The 18,431-nt window shown below is 43.7% G+C and overlaps 1 protein-coding gene across 2 annotated transcripts in view; it reads left to right on the forward strand.

The window, feature by feature from the left end:
* Positions 1-5,521, forward strand: part of LOC118383749 (protocadherin alpha-C2-like) — a 36,093-nt gene extending 30,572 nt beyond the window's left edge. For both annotated transcript variants that reach the window (XM_052458030.1, XM_052458029.1), the window contains exon 4: positions 4,441-5,521. In XM_052458030.1, coding sequence (XP_052313990.1) covers positions 4,441-4,556 — 116 coding nt within the window. In that variant the 3' untranslated portion in view covers positions 4,557-5,521. The remainder of the gene's footprint in view (positions 1-4,440) is intronic.
* Positions 5,522-18,431: the final 12,910 nt, after the last annotated feature.

Raw genomic sequence — 18,431 nt, forward strand, 5'->3', positions numbered from 1 at the left:
CTGTCTGGTAGTGAAGAGAGGGATAACTAGACAGCGAGTGAGAGAGACAGAGAGGGCTGACTTGATCACAGTTGACTGGTTCGCTCCTGTGGTTGTATTCGGAGGGGTTGTCAGAATGCCTAGGCGCTGGTTTGGTGTTCCTGTCAGCTGCCTGCCTCCTCTCTAATGCCTGCCAGCCCAGGCTGAGGACTCATCGATTTACTGTCCAGTGACAAGAGTTCGAGCACAGGTGTAGGACCCTAAGGTGGTTGAGGTATCAGCACGGTGATGGACTGAAGTGTGTCTGTTTATATGTGTGTGTCTGCACAAGCTGAAATTGAGTTGGGAGATTGAGGGAGAGAGAGAGTAGGGTTAACGAGAGGGAGAGAGAGATCAGGGTTAACGAGAGGGAGAGAGAGAGTAGGTTAACGAGAGGGAGAGAGAGATGAGGGTTAACGAGAGGGAGAGAGAGAGTATGTTAACGAGAGGGAGAGAGAGAGTAGGGTTAACGAGAGGGAGAGAGAGAGTAGGGTTAACGAGAGGGAGAGAGAGAGTAGGGTTAACGAGAGGGAGAGAGAGAGTAGGATTAACGAGAGGGAGAGAGAGAGTAGGGTTAACGAGAGGGAGAGAGAGAGTAGGTTAACGAGAGGGAGAGAGTGTATCAAGCTATTGATTTTTTTTCTTCTTACTGACTGACGTTTTTTTGAATTGATGGAAAACTTGCACTCTGTGGTCTTGCAGAGAATCCAATACTCTGTGGAGGCAGAGGACATGCAGAGTGTACTGCAGGCTTATCAGAAATGTCATGCAGGGTTAATAGGGGCTTAGTGCTACATCCTGATATGCTGCAGGGTGAGACAGTTTTCATAATAGGGAAAGTTATCAAAGCCTTATGTCTTATACAGTATATATATGATGTCATATAGCAGGATTGGCTTTGTTTCTAAATGTTGTATCAAGTATGGTTGGAAGTGTAAAGGAAATAATTCACATACTGCATAGTAGAGCTATTGCACCTCAAAGAGAGAGTATACTTCCTCAATGTGATTCATTTGAGCAGAGAAAGGGGAACGGGGCATGGTTGGATTAAGACCAGACACGGAGTTAGATAGAGAGGTTGTTGAATAAGGCATGGCAAGACAGCCATCTTTTTTACAGTACTATTGGAATTCTGAGTAATTTGCAAGAGGACAAAAGAGAGACACAAATGACAAGGATGGTAAAGGAAAGAGAGGTATGGGGGTTTGGAGAAAGAGAAAAGTTTAGGAATGTCAGGGCCCTGCAGTACTTGCTAGGGAAAGCTGTGACTTGCTTCTAGGCAACGCTGTCTAACTGAGAGATTGCTGCACCATCCTACATCAACATGGAGTGGGTGAAAGCAGTTTCCACGGCAACGATTCAAAACCTGAATGGAAGATTTAGAGGATGAGAGAGAAACAGAGAGGAAGGGGGGAGAGAGAGACAGAGAGAAGAGAAGAGATGGATAGGTGTTAAGAGGAAAGAGTGAACAGTCAGACATGGAGAAGAATGAAAATGGAGGTGGAAAAGTAAGACAGATATACAGTGAGCTTTTAAGAGAAATTGATTCATAAAGAATGCGGATACAGCATGTGCACACACACACACACACACACACACACACACACACACACACACACACACACACACACACACACACACACACACACACACACACACACACACACACACACACACACACACACACACTGTTTCACTTTAAGGATCTTGTCAGAGTAGTAGGCTATATTCGAGTACAACGTCCCTGTGGGACCATGCATGAATTTAATTAGGCACTCCAGCCATTTCATAATTAACCTACAAATAAAATACAAAAATAATCTCTTTGCAGTGCCTTAGTTTGATCTAAATAAAACAGAGGCAGAAAGTAGGTCAGAGCCAGTGAAGCTGGTGTGTGGGACTGAGAGCACTGTGTCTGTCAAGCCCAGAGAAGCTGGTGTGTGGGACTGAGAGCACTGTGTCTGTCAAGCCCAGAGAAGCTGGTGTGTGGGACTGAGAGCACTGTATCTGTCAAGCCCAGAGAAGCTGGTGTGTGGGACTGAGAGCATTGTGTCTGTCAAGCCCAGAGAAGCTGGTGTGGGGACTGAGAGCACTGTGTCTGTCAAGCCCAGAGAAGCTGGTGTGTGGGACTGAGAGCACTGTGTCTGTCAAGCCCAGAGAAGCTGGTGTGGGACTGAGAACACTGTGTCTGTCAAGCCCAGAGAAGCTGGTATGGGACTGAGAGAACTGTGTCTGTCAAGCCCAGAGAAGCTGGTGTGGGACTGAGAGCACTGTGTCTGTCAAGCCCAGAGAAGCTGGTGTGTGGGACTGAGAGCATTGTGTCTGTCAAGCCCAGAGAAGCTGGTGTGGGGACTGAGAGCACTGTGTCTGTCAAGCCCAGAGAAGCTGGTGTGTGGGACTGAGAGCACTGTGTCTGTCAAGCCCAGAGAAGCTGGTGTGGGACTGAGAACACTGTGTCTGTCAAGCCCAGAGAAGCTGGTATGGGACTGAGAGAACTGTGTCTGTCAAGCCCAGAGAAGCTGGTGTGGGACTGAGAGCACTGTGTCTGTCAAGCCCAGAGAAGCTGTTGTGGGACTGAGAGCACTGAGTCTGCCGAGCCCAGAGAAGCTGTTGTGGGACTGAGATCACTGTGTCTGCCGAGCCCAGAGGAGCTGTTGTGGGACTGAGAACACTGTGTCTGTCAAGCCCAGAGAAGCTGGTGTGGGACTGAGAGCACTGTGTCTGTCAAGCCCAGAGAAGCTGGTGTGGGACTGAGAGCACTGTGTCTGCCGAGCCCAGAGAAGCTGTTGTGGGACTGAGAGAACTGTGTCTGTCAAGCCCAGAGAAGCTGGTGTGGGACTGAGAGCACTGTGTCTGTCAAGCCCAGAGAAGCTGTTGTGGGACTGAGAGCACTGAGTCTGCCGAGCCCAGAGAAGCTGTTGTGGGACTGAGATCACTGTGTCTGCCGAGCCCAGAGGAGCTGTTGTGGGACTGAGAGCACTGAGTCTGCCGAGCCCAGAGAAGCTGTTGTGGGACTGAGAGCACTGAGTCTGCCGAGCCCAGAGAAGCTGTTGTGGGACTGAGAGCACTGAGTCTGCCGAGCCCAGAGCACATCACCTCACTATTTCTTTCCCTTACTGACGCCCTCTCATTTCCCCTCTTATTTTTCTGCATTGTTCTTCACCTCAATCGATATCTCCCTTCAAATGCCTCTGTCTCTTGCCTGCTGGTTATAATTACATTTCTTTCATATCTTGCATTATACTGTATGCTAAATGAAAGGAGAATAGAGTCTCATTCTCTTAGTACTTCAGTTCACCCTCTCTAGGCTCTCTTGGTCTTTTTCTTTCATTGTCTCTTCCGCTCGCCCTGCTTCTCTCTCTCTCTCTCTGTCATATTCATGATTGCATATTATATGAGATTCTCTCTTTTACCACTGCTGTGTCGAGCCCTTGTGAGAGTGGGATTAGGTTAGTGCTGGGTTTTCACAGTTCCTGCCATCCTTACGTGCTAATTCTTGTCACATCACAAGTGTTAAACATCCCAGTACCTCTCTGCCGTTAAAGGTCACGTCTGTTTAGTCTAACCTTGTGTTCTCAGCTGCACCACTGGCTGATAAAGTTATACTCCCTGCAATCACTTTCCCCTTCTTTAGTTTATCGGTGTGTCTATGTCTTGAATTATTTTGCTTATCTATGCTGTGTCCAGTTGTCTTGAGTAAAAGTAAAGATACATTAATAGAAAATGACTCAAGTAAAAATGAAAGTCACCCAGTAAAATACTACTTGTGTAAAAATCTAAAAGTATTTGGTTTGAAATGTACTTAAATATAAATAATAAATGTAATTGCTCAAATATACTTAAGTATCAAAAGTAAAAGTATAAATAATTTCAAATGTCTTACATTAAGCAAACCAGACGCCCAATTTTCTTATTTTTTTATTGTACTGATAGCCAAGGGCTATCTCCAACACTCAGACATAATTTACAAATGAAGCATTTGTGTTTAGTGAGTCGGCCAGATCAGAGGCAGTAGGGATGACCAGGGATGTTCTCTTGATGAATGTGTGAGTTGGACCATTTTCCTGTCCTGCTAAGCATATCAAAATGTATCTGGGTGTCAGGGAAAATATATGGAGTAAAAAGTACAATATTTCTTTAGAAATGTAGTGAAGTAAAAGTGATCAAAAAATTGAAATAGTAAAGTACAGATACCCCCCAAAACTATTTAAATAGTGCTTTAAAGTATTTTTACTTCCATACTTTACACCACTGGCTGTATTACAGCTGTGGTAACACTTTATTTGGTAAAGTGGTAACAATTTATGAATGTGCTGGTATGTTCAGAATCTCATTGTGATGATGAATAATGGGGATGAAGATGATCATGAATTAGACATAGCTCTTCTATCTCGCTCCGTTTCTTCTCTTTCTCTCTTGTAGATGGTGAAGGGAGTGAGCAGGATGACAAGAGTGATTTCATTTCCTTCGGCAAGAAGGAGGAAGCCAAGAAGAAGAAAAAGAAGAAAGACAAGGGGAAGGAGGATGTGGACGAGTAGAGGAGAAAGGGGAGATATAAAAACAGAGCTACCAACTAAAGTCCAAATAACAGCTGCAAGACAAAAAGCCAAATGTATATTTTCGAATCAGGAGAGTCTCCATGTGTTGTGTTTGCATAGTTAAGTCTGCCCAGCCAGGTCCCCATTAGCAGAGGCCTATCTCTGTAAAACATGTAAGCAGCCAATAGTATCCTCTGCCAGATTGGCCCTCTGAAGCTTCCATACCTCTGGCTATAAAACACTATTTTTAAATATATTTAATAGGCTCTCATTTACCAGACATTTGCTGAAAATTCCACAAAAATCTCTTTGATTAGAATAACCTAAAGATGATAATCCAATCAACTACCGATAGATACCCAGACGTTTCATGTATAAAATGCCGTACAGTATGTGAGAGAAACCTCACATACCCTATTAATGGTGGTGCTATAGTCCTGCCAGCCAGCTATAGTCCTGCCTGCCCGCCTCCCCAACCTTGCTTGAAATGGGACCCTTCTCCCTGGCCCTTCTGGCCCCTTGTTGGCATCTCTGTCTTTACTCTGCCCCTTATGATTTTTGAGGATTACAAAATGAGTCCTTATACCTTGTGTTAAGCTATGAACTGATATCAAAGAAACACTAACGTAATACTGAATCATTTACTCACCATCGATATATATCCCGAACATCTTTGAAAATGTTTTTATAATGTTGAGAAAAGAAAACTAACAAAATTGTAAAAAAAAAAAAAAAACCTAATCTTGATGTACTCTCTGCTTGTGTTTCCTGAGTCATCTGGTGCCTGTATGGCACTAAGCAGTCGACTGCGACATTGCAGATCTGTTAATAACATTTTTGTACACCTGCTCATCAATGTAATGGTGATATAGTGATTTGTCTTTTTTATTATTTGATGGATCTGGTATCGTGTTTTGTTTATAAATCACAAATAAAATGGTATTTCTTAAATATTGGGAAAAAAATGGTCTGTGCCTTGATTTTAACTAATGTATACTGCTAAGCCCAGCAGCCTGGTTAGTTGGGTTTTGGGCACAAGGTTGAACAGGCCCACTGCAAAAGTGATAATTACATATATTTACCGATTTTGGCTACAATTGACAAAATAATATCCTAAGTTCTGTAGAAACCTAACGGCGGCTACAGGAGAAAAACGCTCAAAAACTGCAGAAAGACCCACACAAACACCCCTGAGTCTAATACCTGAGCGCTAATCAACGAGAAGGGTCTGCCCCTGACCTGCATCCAGGGAAAGTCCAGGGAAGAAACGCCCCGGGGAACCAAACCCCGTCTTGCTTCTCTTTCTATTGGATCCTAGCTGCTTTCTCTTCTATGGGTCAACTAGTATTGTAGCAAAATCCAAACCCTTTCCCATAACCTTAACCTCATTCCCCTAACCTAATATGTTAATTATGCTAACCTGCTATATTAGTTCTCCTAACCTGCTATTAGTGCTAGGGGCAAATCTGACCAGGTCTGAAGATGAGATTGAGAGACCCGGACCCAACGAGGACTCTCATCTGGGTTAGATAACACATCTCATTGAGTATGTCACTGTAGGGAGAGACAGCTCTGCTCTATGATAAATTATATATCTATGGCTAACAGGGCTCTCCCAGTCAGAGCAAGAAGAACTTAACCCTTGTGTGGTGTTCATGTTTTTGTTTTTCACTCAATGTTTGCGGGTCTGTTGGACCCACAACATTATTGGGTTTTTAAAACAATACAGCAATAACAATGTACATACAATACTTAATACTTAATGCTTAGATGTTGACTTATATCAATTGCAAGCAATATAGACAGCATACATTGTTAATATTTGCCATTTACCTCTGCTAGATCACATTTATCAATTAAAGCGCTATTTGCTTTAAAAAAAAATAAAATTGGATTTTTGTAAACAAAAAAACAATTATAATCAAGATATGGGTGGAATAAATCATGTTTATTGCAAATGTATTTATTTCCCTTGATGCACGTGTACTGTGTCTTCCTGTCCTTTTTGGGTCCACACACATCACAGCACTTCTTGTTGCTACCGGCTGCAATCTAGAATGATGAAACACTTAGTTCAGCAATTTTACTAACATCTCACTCACCCACATATGCAGTTACAGCAGGCCAAGGTAGGAGAGTCAGACACACACGCAACAACATCACTCACACTTACTTCCGGTATTGGAGTTGTTAGTTCTGTGGGTTGGTCGGATGGGCGTATGGGGCACCAACATCCTCCTCCTGAATCCTCCTCATGATGTCTGCAGAAGCTGGGGTCCTTGGGATATGTTGCCTCCTCTGGATTTGAGGTCTTACCAATGCCTTGCCCAGCTTCTCGACTGTTGTTCCAATCTGAGTTCAACGCCATCCAGATGACAAACGCGTTGTACGCCGAGATGTCCAAGATGTTGAAGAATGTGTTGAAGAAGTGACCAGTGTAGGGTTTTTATTTTGCAGCTGTAGCCAGTCACCAGCTTGTCTAAAAATTGTCCACTCCTCCTTTTGTGGCATTGTAATCTATTATGATTTCTGTTTTTGATGTTCCTGGCCACAGATTCTCCCATCCCTATGCAGCGTACTCATGAGTACCACATTTCAGCCTTTCTTTGGCACGTAGGACACTAGGGACGTGTCGGCCGTGAACACAAACTTAGAGGAATTAATAGGCCTGCTCCGTGTATTGAACAGCTGAGGTGGGAGCTCTGGCTTGTTTTTTCGTACTGTTCCTACTATTGTCAGCTTCCTCTTGAGGAGCTCCTATCCCAGCTTGTGTGAATTTAAAGAGTTATTGCATGTGATGCTGTGGCCACGGAGTCCCTGTGTCAAGTCCTGGACAACTCACATCCCTTTGTTTTTCTCAGGGGCTCCTCCATCTGGCTTCCCTGTATACACTTGCAAGTTTCACGCAAATGATGAAGCAGCATCACAGTCAGCCCAGATTTGGATTCTATATTTTGCGTGTTTAGATGATATGTACTACCTGAAGAGGCAGCAGACCCTAAATGGCATAAGCTGCTCATAAACAGTAACGTTGGGCCCAGGGTTGTAAAACAGTTTTCCAAAGACATTGTTGCAGGGAAAAGTTCTCTGCCAGTTTCTGCATCCCACAGGGATACTGTGAATTCCCCATTGAATCTGAAAACACCAGCAAAGATAAGAACCCGAAAGTTTGCATGTAAATGAGTTTGGTCCATCTCCTTCCATCTCTCTCCAAAAACACACCTTCTCCATATTAGTGCAGTCCAGAATTATTTTCTGGATGGTGTCTGGGATGAACAGTTCAAAAATAGACTTTGTCCTGCACATGAGTAACCACAATCCGTGTCGGCCCTGGTTGCATCCTTATTATATTGGCAGCCATGCGGGGTGGCTCATTCCTTGGACAAGAAGACCATTCCATTTAAAAAAATATATGTACAACCATATTTCTCCTCCTGCAGGCTGCTGATGAGTTGGATAATGACGTGCTAATCCTGTGGCTGGCTGAGGGTCCAAAGTGGAAGACGCTCCTTTCCTCCCCCAATTTGCACCTGGCTGGGGTAGAGTGTGGGAAAGTACTGCATCTTTACAATGTGTCGAAATGAGGTATCTAAATAATGTATTGTAATAACATTGTGCAGGTTCCCGCAAGACATTGTGTAGTTTCACACTCTACAAAGGGCATAGAGTGCAAGAAAAGTGGGAGACAGGAAGACAGACAGGGAGACAAACAGGTTCTTGGTGCTATGTTGAAACAGAAGGCCCGGGGAGGAGGAAGACAGAGTTAAGTCACACAGCAAACATTTTAGTTTCATTTTAGCTTGTGCTCACCTACACATACACTTTTCCACACTTTTATGACACTCGGGTCCAGTGGGTCCAGTGGGTCCAGTGGGTCCAGTGGGTCCAGTGGGTCCAGTCTCGTATTAGAAGATGGCGCCAAAGAACATGGCGGACATTTTACATTCTCCAAACAAATTGCGCTATTTTGTTAGTTTTTTTTCCTTTTGTATAACTTATTTTTTACTTCTTGTGCCAAATTCTTACCAGCATGTCACATGTGCAACCAAAGAAAAAAAATCCTAGACCACCTTTACTCCACACACAGAGATACATACAAAGCTCTCCCCTGCCTCCATTTGGCAAATCTTACCATAATTATATCCTCCTCATTCCTGCTTACAAGCAAAAACTAAAGCAGGAAGTACCAGTGACTCACTCAATACGGAAGTGGTCAGATGACGCGGATGCTACTCTACAGTACTGTTTTGCTAGCACAGACAGGAATGAGTGGATGCTACTCTTCAGGACTGGTTTGCTAGCACAGACTGGAATATGTTCCGCAATTCATCCAATGGCATTGAGGAGTACACCACATCAGTCATCGGCTTCATCAGTAAGTGCATTGACGACGTCACCCCCAAAGTGACTGTATGTACATATCCCAACCGGAAGCCATGGATTACAGGCAACATCCGCATTGAGCTAAAGGCTAAAGCTGCCACTTTCATTGAGTGGGAGACTAATCTGGACGGTTATAAGAAATCCCGCTATGCCCTCAGACGAACCATCAAAGAAGCAAAGCGTCAATACAGGATTAAGATTGAATCCTACTACACCGGCCCTGACGCTCTTCGAATGTTGCAGGGCCTAAAAACTATTACGGATTACAAAGGGAAACCCAGACGTGAGCTGCTCAGTGACGCGAGCCAACAAGACGAGCTAAATGCCTACTATGCTCGCTTCGAGGCAAGCAACACTGAAGCATGCACGAGAGAACCAGCTGTTCTGAATGACTGTGTGATAACGCTCTCGGTAGCAAATGTGAACAAAACCTTTTAACAAGTCAACATTCACAAAGTCGCTGGGCCAGACAGATTACCAGGACGTGTACTCAAAGCATGCAAGGACCAACTGTAAAGTGTCTTCACTGACATTTTCAACCTCTCCCTGACCGACTCTGTAATACCTACATGTTTCAAGCAGACCACCATAGTCCCTGTGCCCAAGGAAGTGAAGGTTACTTGCCTAAATTATCACGTGGCACTCACATCGGTAGCCATGAAGTGCTTTGAAAGGCTTGTCATGGCTCACATCAACAACATCCGCCCGGACACCCTAGGCCCACTTCAATTTGCATACCACCCCAACAGATCCACAGATGACACAATCTCAATCACACTCCACACTGCCCTTTCTCACCTGGACAAAAGGAACACCTATGTGAGAATGCTGTTCATTGACTACAGCTCAGCGTTCAACAACATAGTGCCCACGAAGCTCATCACTAAGCTAAGGACTCTGGGATTAAACACCTCCCTCTGCAACTGGATCCTGGACTTCCTGACGGGCCGCCCCAAGGTGGTAAGAGTAGGCAACAACACGTCTGTTACGCTGATCCTCAACACTGGGGACCCTCAGGGGTGTGTACTTAGTCCCCTTCTGTATTCCCTAAAAATTCAGTCTCTCGATGTGCAAAACTGATAGAGACATACCCCAAGCGACTTACAGCTGTAATCGCAGCAAAAGGTGGCGCTACAAAGTATTAACTTAAGGGGGCTGAATAATTTTGCACGCCCAATTTTTCAGTTTTTGATTTAAAAAAGTTTGAAATATCCAATAAATGTCGTTCCACTTCATGATTGTGTCCCACTTGTTGTTGATTCTTCACAAAAAAATACAGTTTTATATCTTTATGTTTGAAGCCTGAAATGTGGCAAAAGGTCGCAAAGTTCAAGGGGGCCGAATACTTTCGCAAGGCACTGTATATATACACGGGACACGACAAGACGAGGACAAAGGACGTCTGACTGCTATGCCATCTTGGGTAATAATCATTGTATGTATGTATCAATGTCATCTCTTATTTGTTCAAAGATATGTCACCATTTTCATCCCAACGGCAACGGTAATCTAGTCAACAAAAACACAGTAATAAGAAGAGAACAATAGACTGGCAGTAGAAGGTTAGAAAGGTAAGAAGAGGACATGTCATTATAAGGGGGCTTGATTGAAGGAAACAGGCTGACTGTTGCCCTGGGTTAAAGGTTTACCAGGGCCAGAATGAGCTGAAGCAGTGACAATATTTTTTCCTCTTCCCCCTGGGCTTGTCTGGCTGAGTACCCAGCCAGGCCATCTGGGAGTCTGGGAGTAAAATCATTCACAAGCTGCTTCACTCATACAGGCTGCTTCCCTCACAGAGGCTAAACTGGGGCAATCACTCACAAGGGGCAGCACCAAGCATAGGTCCCACATGTGGGGAATGCAATACATACAGTATCTACATCATCAGTATGTTTTGCAGTGTTTTGGGTTTAATCCTCTTTACTGTTAGAGTTTGGTCTACTTTGAGCAAACATCGCTAAACTTACAAATGCAGACTTCAGTTAGGAGCAAGGCAATGCTCAGGCAGGACATCAATATGGCATCATTAAAAACAGATCACTCTAGAGAGCATCCTTTAAAACAGGCCACCAGATATATTGGGTGTGTTGTTTAAGACTGTCTGTAGGAGGGAAGGAAGGAAGTATAAGACTGATGGAGGAGTTAAGGCATCCAGTGGCTACAGCTGCTATGCCAAGGCAGATGAGGAAGATGGAGTCAAATTCACTGCACTATCCTTGTATCTGTCAATGAATTTGTTCACATGGGGAGAGGCCAGGAGAGGAGCCATCAAGGGAATGAAATGATGGACATCAAAGACATCCGAGCTGAATTCGGAGACTGGTTAGGTGTCAGAGTATTTTTGAGACATTCCATCATCAACTTGTTTGGATTTGCATTTTGCAGTCAATTAGCTGAAATGTGGCAGAGCGTGTCTGTGTTCACTCACAAGCTGAAATGAGATGATATGCAACCCCATGTATCATGCAATTGGGAGTGTTTACTGTCAGTGCTACTGATTATGTTTTTGCGTGTGTGTGTGCGTGCGTGCGTGTGTGTGTGTGTGTGTGCGTGTGTGTGTGTGTGTGTGTGTGTGTGTGTGTGTGTGTGTGTGTGTGTGTGTGTGTGTGTGTGTGTGTGTGTGTGTGTGTGTGTGTGTGTGTGTGTGTGTGTGTGCGTGTGCGTGTGCGTGCACATAATGTGCGAACGAAAAAGGGAGAGGTTTTTATTTTGTTGTCCCTGTCTTATCATATATGAACCAACCCATGTTACCCCATCAATTAAACAGCATTTATCCACTTAGCATAAACACACCATAACTCTAATCAAAGCATACCTCTTCTCACTGCTGAGAGCACCTTTGGGGAGATGAAAACAAATGCTCCCAGAATGAAGCGTCAGACAGAACCTTTCTCAAGCCGCGGTCAACGGCGCCAAGCTGCAATCCAAGCAGGAATATATTGCCTGAATGACTTGTGAGAAGGTAGCTACCAAACAGTAGAAAAGTGTTGTCCATAGTATGTTGACAACTTGAAACGCACATCTTCTAACCTAGGCCAAGACAACAACATGCAAATAAAAAAAGAAGGTTGCTGTTAGCCAGTACTTCAGCTGTTATGCTGATTGATTATGTGGTGATTGGGATTTACTTTCTTTGGTGATGACTGACTAGCATAGGCCTAACTTTTTGTCATCATGAACGTCACAAAGAAACTAGCCATGCTAATATCACACAAAAATAGAGATCGAATTCCCCAACACTCGCTGTGACCCTTATATCGTTATAGCCCAGAATAGGTCTAGGCCGACTTGGAATATGGCTTTATATATACGGAAACACGACCATCTCAAAGTATTATGGTTAATTTGACAAACGATATAGCAGCCTGCCCTAGACTACTGATATGATGTACTGGCCTGGGTGATCATGCACACAAGACTTTTAGAAAAAGCGGTTCGAAAAGGGTTCTTTGGCTGTCCCTATAGGAGAACAATTTTTGGTTCCATGTAGAACCCTTTCCACACAGGGAAAAAGAGTTCTACCTGGAAACAAAAAAGGTTTCTACATGGAACCAAAAATATTCTAGATTGCACCCTGTTTTCTAAGAGTGTAGGTGCATGCATCTTTTAACATTGCACTGTGTGTAAAACAAAGTGTGTTGTGCTATTCCAACACACAACCCTATGTAATCTGCACTGACTTGCATGTTTGGTAATTCTGTATCATGGTTTATGTTCTAGTAAGGAAACAGTTATACAGACCTTTGCTCCTTGTGTGGCCACCGTTTCAGAGGACATGATATAGGCTATACAGGTAAGAAACCCTCATTCCAGTCTGTTATTTCATTCACCAAAATATACATAAAGTGATGGGTTACTCACAGTAACATCTGGTATGGAGATTGATTTGTGCTTTCTTTTGTGTGTCAACTTACCATTGGAGCTCGAGGACCACTGGAAACAAACGTTTTAATTATTACTTTCAAGTGATATCCTCTGGGTCCTAAATATACTTTTTGTTGTATGTCTGTTACCCCAAATAAATTAAATTCAACCAAAACCAGAATATGGATTCAGCTATTACAGGAATTGTTACTCTTCAAAATAATTGTGTTATGACCATCAAGAGATAAACTTTACACTAGTGTTGTGAATAGTGCTGCCCTGACAGGGCCTGACAGGGTTTGTCAATGAGGAATTGCCCGCAAGTGGCATGAAGTTAAGTTGCAATCAAATGGGTTGCTTTTGTCATATCTTGCTCTATAGCCTATGTGGTGAGCTTTAATTATTAAGAATACATACTTTTGAGATGGGAACAGTTGTCACTCCCTGACCTTAGAGCTTTTTATGTCTCTATTTTGGTTTGGTCAGGGTGTGATTTGGGTGGGCATTCTATGTTCCCTTTTCTATGTTTTTGTAGTTCTTTGTTTTTGGCCAGGTATGGTTCTCAATCAGGGACAGCTGTCTATCATTGTCTCTTATTGGGAACCATACTTAGATAGCTTTTCCCCACATGGTTTTTGTGGGTAGTTAATGAATATCTGGTTAGTGTTTTCACCTTATAGGACTGTTTCGGTTATTCTATTGTTTATTTTTGTTATAGTGTTCAGTTTTAATAAAACAAGCATGAACACTTACCTTGCTGCGCTATGGTCCGATGACTCCTCTTCTTCAGATGATGAATACTGTTACAACAGTGGCTTGCTAAAACTCCTGGTCTCCAGCAGCAGCCAATGAGATTTGAATCAAAGCATTGCTGAAAATTGACTAGGCCTACAGATATTACACTAATAAGCTGCAGGTCTTTGCACACGCATTTCATTACTGTAAATCTGGTCTATCAGCAGATCCTTTGTGATTTATATTGCACATTGCAGTTATTGATAGGTACTGGCTGCCTGTGCTGTTTTCTAGCACGTGGCTCAGAGGCTGCATTTAGTTAGGCAGCCCAATTCGGATCTTTTTTGACAAATTAGATCAGCTCTTAATAAGATCTGATGTGATTATTTTAAAAGACCAGGTCAATTAGAAAGGCCTGCTCGCAGAAGTGTTTTAGGGAGCGTTTGATAGTGATGAGGGGTGGTCGTTTGACCGCAGACCCATAGCGGATGCAGGTAATGAGGCAGTGATCGCTGAGATTCTGATTGAAAACAGCAGAGGTGTATTTGGAGGGAATGTTGGTCAGGATAATATCTATGAGGGTGCCCATGTTTACGGATTTAGGGTTGTACCTGGTGGTTTCCTTGATCATTTGTGTGAGATTGAGGGCATCTAGCTTAGATTGTAGGACTGCCGGGGTATTAATGATAACGGACAACCCTCTCTCTCTCTACAACCTGTGATGTATATTTACTAATATCAGATAACTTGGCTGAAGTTCCAGAACTGAAAGACATGGCTTCTGAGGATAGTTTCAAACTAACTTCCCATTTGATCATCGCACTGGTTTCTTTCACCACTTTTTTCCTAACTTTCATTATTGTCATCCTGGCCATTAGGTTCTACCATAGGAGAAAGCCTAGAATGTTGTTTGATGGAGGAGTCGCCATTCCCAGTGCGTATTTCCCTCCCAACTATGCAGAGGTGGATGCATAAATGACAGCGGGTACACGTACCAGTGACTTCAAGTTTGTAAGATCTTACAATGAAGAGACAAGTTGAGCCTATTGGAGAAAGTACAATTACTCAGAACAGTGCAGAAGATTGTGATGAGGTAAGATAACAGTGGTCTGATATAATTTGCTGAATTACCAAATTGAAATGTGCAGTTTGAATATCCACTTAAGGCTCATAAGCATTTAAAGCATGGTAGGCTTGTTTAGCCTAGACTTAATTCAATAAATGTAGTAAACTGTTCCAGTGTGCTTACTTTCTGCCATTGGTTTTGCTCCTCTCTCTTATGATAACTTTGTCCATGAAAATATTTTGATTCAGCGCCCACTTTTTAATGTTTTTAACCATTTCTGGACATTTTGTAACTTGAAATGGGTAGCCACAGGCTCTAAATATTTGCCAAAAGTGTCTTTCTGTCTTTTTTCGTGTAGTGTCGACGCAAGGTTTAAGAGGTTTAAGAGATCTTGTGGCGGACTGCAATAGCATCAAAGAGTCCCCGCGATATGCAACTGTTCAGGGAAGTCAGGAACCAATACACTCAGTCAGTCAGGAAAGCAAAGGCCAGCTTCTTCAGGCAGAAATTTGCATCCTGTAGCTCTAACTACAAAAAGTTCTGGGACACTGTGAAGTCCATGGAGAACAAGAGCACCTCCTCCCAGCTGCCCACTGCACTGAGGCTAGGTAACACGGTCACCACCGATAAATCCATGATTATCGAAAACTTCAATAAGCATTTCTCTACGGCTGGCCATGCTTTCCTACTGGCTACCCCAGCCCCGGCCAACAGCTCCTCATCCCCCGCAGCTACTAGCCCAAGCCTCTCCAGGTTCTTCTTTACCCAAATCCAGATAGCAGATGTTCTGAAAGAGCTGCAAAACCTGGACCCGTACAAATCAGCTGGGCTTGACAATCTGGACCCTCTATTTCTGAAACTATCCACTGTCGCAACCCCTATTACCAGCCTGTTCAACCTCTCTTTCATATCGTCTGAGATCCCCAAGGATTGGAGAGCTGCCACAGTCATCCCCCTCTTCAAAGGGGGAGACACCCTGGACCCAAACTGTTACAGACCTATATCCATCCTGCCCTGCCTATCTAAGGTCTTCGAAAGCCAAGTCAACAAACAGGTCACTGACCATCTCGAATCCCACCGTACCTTCTCCGCTGTGCAATCTGGTTTCCGAGCCGGTCACGGGTGCACCTCAGCCACGCTCAAGGTACTAAATGATATCATAACCGCCATCGATAAACGACAGTACTGTGCAGCCGTCTTCATCAACCTTTCCAAGGCTTTCGACTCTGTCAATCACCATATTCTTATCGGCAGACTCAGTAGCCTCGGTTTTTCTGATGACTGCCTTGCCTTGAGTTCAGTGTGTCAAATCGGAGGGCATGCTGTCCGGTCCTCTGGCAGTCTCTATGAGGGTGCCACAGGGTTCAATTCTCGGGCCGACTCTTTTCTCTGTATATATCAATGATGTTGCTCTTGCTGCGGGCGATTCCCTGATCCACCTCTACACAGACGACACCATTCTATATACTTCCGGCCCGTCCTTGGACACTGTGCTATCTAACATCCAAACGAGCTTCAATGCCATACAACACTCCTTCCGTGGCCTCCAACTGCTCTTAAACGCTAGTAAAACCAAATGCATGCTTTTCAACCGTTCGCTGCCTGCACCCGCACGCCTGACTAGCATCACCACCCTGGATGGTTCCGACCTTGAATATGTGGACATCTATAAGTACCTAGGTGTCTGGCTAGACTGTAAACTCTCCTTTCAGACTCATATCAAACATCTCCAATCGAAAATCAAATCTAGAGTCGGCTTTCTATTCCACAACAAAGCCTCCTTCACTCACGACGCCAAACTTACCCTAGTAAAACTGACTATCCTACCGATCCTCGACTTTGGCGATGTCATCTACAAAATTGCTTCCAACACTCTACTCAGTAAACTGGATGCAGTTTATCACAGTACCATCCGTTTTGTCACTAAAGCACCTTATACCACCCACCACTGTGACCTGTATGCTCTAGTCGGCTGGCCCTTGATACATATTCGTTGCCAGACCCACTGGCTCCAGGTCATCTACAAGTCCATGCTAGGTAAAGCTCCGCCTTATGTCAGTTCACTGGTCACGATGGCAACACCCACGCGTAGCACGCGCTCCAGCATGTGTATCTGTAACGTCGTTCTTCGTTTGTGGAAAGAGAGTCGGACCGAAATGCAGCGTGGTAGTTACTCATGACTTTAATGAATGAAGAGCGTAACATGAAATAACTATAACATATACAAAAACAACAAACGGAACGAGAAACCTATTACAGCCTATCTGGTGAAACTACACAGAGACAGGAACAATCACCCACGAAATACAAAGCGAAACCAGGCTACCTAAATATGGTTCCCAATCAGAGACAACGAGAATCACCTGACTCTGATTGATAACCGCCTCAGGCAGCCAAGCCTATACAACACCCCTAATCATCCGTGATCCCACATACTACAAACCCCAATACGAACATACAATATAACATAAACCCATGTCACACCCTGGCCTGATCAAATAATTAAAGAAAACACAAAATACTAAGACCAAGGCGTGACAGTATCTCACTGATCATCCCTAAAGCCAACACCTCATTTGGCCGCCTTTCGTTCCAGTTCTCTGCTGCCTGTGACTGGAACGAATTGCAAAAATCGCTGAAGTTGGAGACTTTTATCTCCCTCACCAACTTCAAACATCTGCTATCTGAGCAGCTAACCGATCGCTGCAGCTGTACATAGTCTATCGGTAAATAGCCCACCCATTTTTACCTACCTCATCCCCATACTGTTTTTATTTATTTACTTTTCTGCTATTTTGCACACCAATATCTCTACCTGTACATGACCATCTGATCATTTATCACTCCAGTGTTAATCTGCAAAATTGTAATTATTCGCCTACCTCCTCATGCCTTTTGCACACAATGTATATAGACTCTCTTTTTTTCTACTGTGTTATTGTGTTGTCTGTTCACACTGCTATGCTTTATCTTGGCCAGGTCGCAGTTGCAAATGAGAACTTGTTCTCAACTAGCCTACCTGGTTAAATAAAGGTGAAAAATAAATAAAAATAAAAATCCTATGGCAACCGTTCGCCTATTCGAGGTCGTTGGTATTTCAGCACCACTATTATGGACAGCGCCCACATCTCTGCAGGCTTCCGGAATGGAATGACTAAAAGATAATTATGCTTAATCGGAAAATGAGCCCGGACGCAATTGCGTAGCCTCCAGAAGCATGCAGAGGACAAGTAGAGCTCTGTACCGCATAGCCGTGCAGATCCCAAATATCGTAACAATGCGTCCGGCTCCGTATAGCTCCGCATGAACATGATTGATTGACGGTAGGTGGGGGCGGGATGTCCCGTATAAACACAAACTCACTTCCTGGACAACTTCCTTCACAACAGCCCTGCTCAACAGCTATGCGCTGCTCCGTGAATCGCAAGAAGTATGAATGCCCTGAATTCTGCAGAGGCCATGTCACCATAAATGCTGCATGGCCAATGCAGACGACAGATTTACCCTCCTGTTGTGTTCGTTTCATGTTAATTCATTATGTGTTCCCGGTCTAAAATGACCGCCCTGTTATAGCTGATTATAAATCCATAATAATCGATATATGATCACATAATGTTGTGTTCGATTTTTTATCAACTTAAGTTATTGTGAACATTACAAGTTTTGAACTTCTATTTGCTATTTGTGGCCTGTAGGCATCATTGACCTGAGCTCATACAACTCGTTTTTGAGTTTAAAAAAAAGCATAATGTACGGATTATTCTGACTATAACAAATACTCAGATGAAACATATTGTGCTATTTATCACAGACTACTTTGTGTCAAA

The sequence above is a fragment of the Oncorhynchus keta genome, chromosome 12, assembly GCF_023373465.1.
Source record: "Oncorhynchus keta strain PuntledgeMale-10-30-2019 chromosome 12, Oket_V2, whole genome shotgun sequence".
NCBI classification, from domain to species: domain Eukaryota; kingdom Metazoa; phylum Chordata; class Actinopteri; order Salmoniformes; family Salmonidae; genus Oncorhynchus; species Oncorhynchus keta.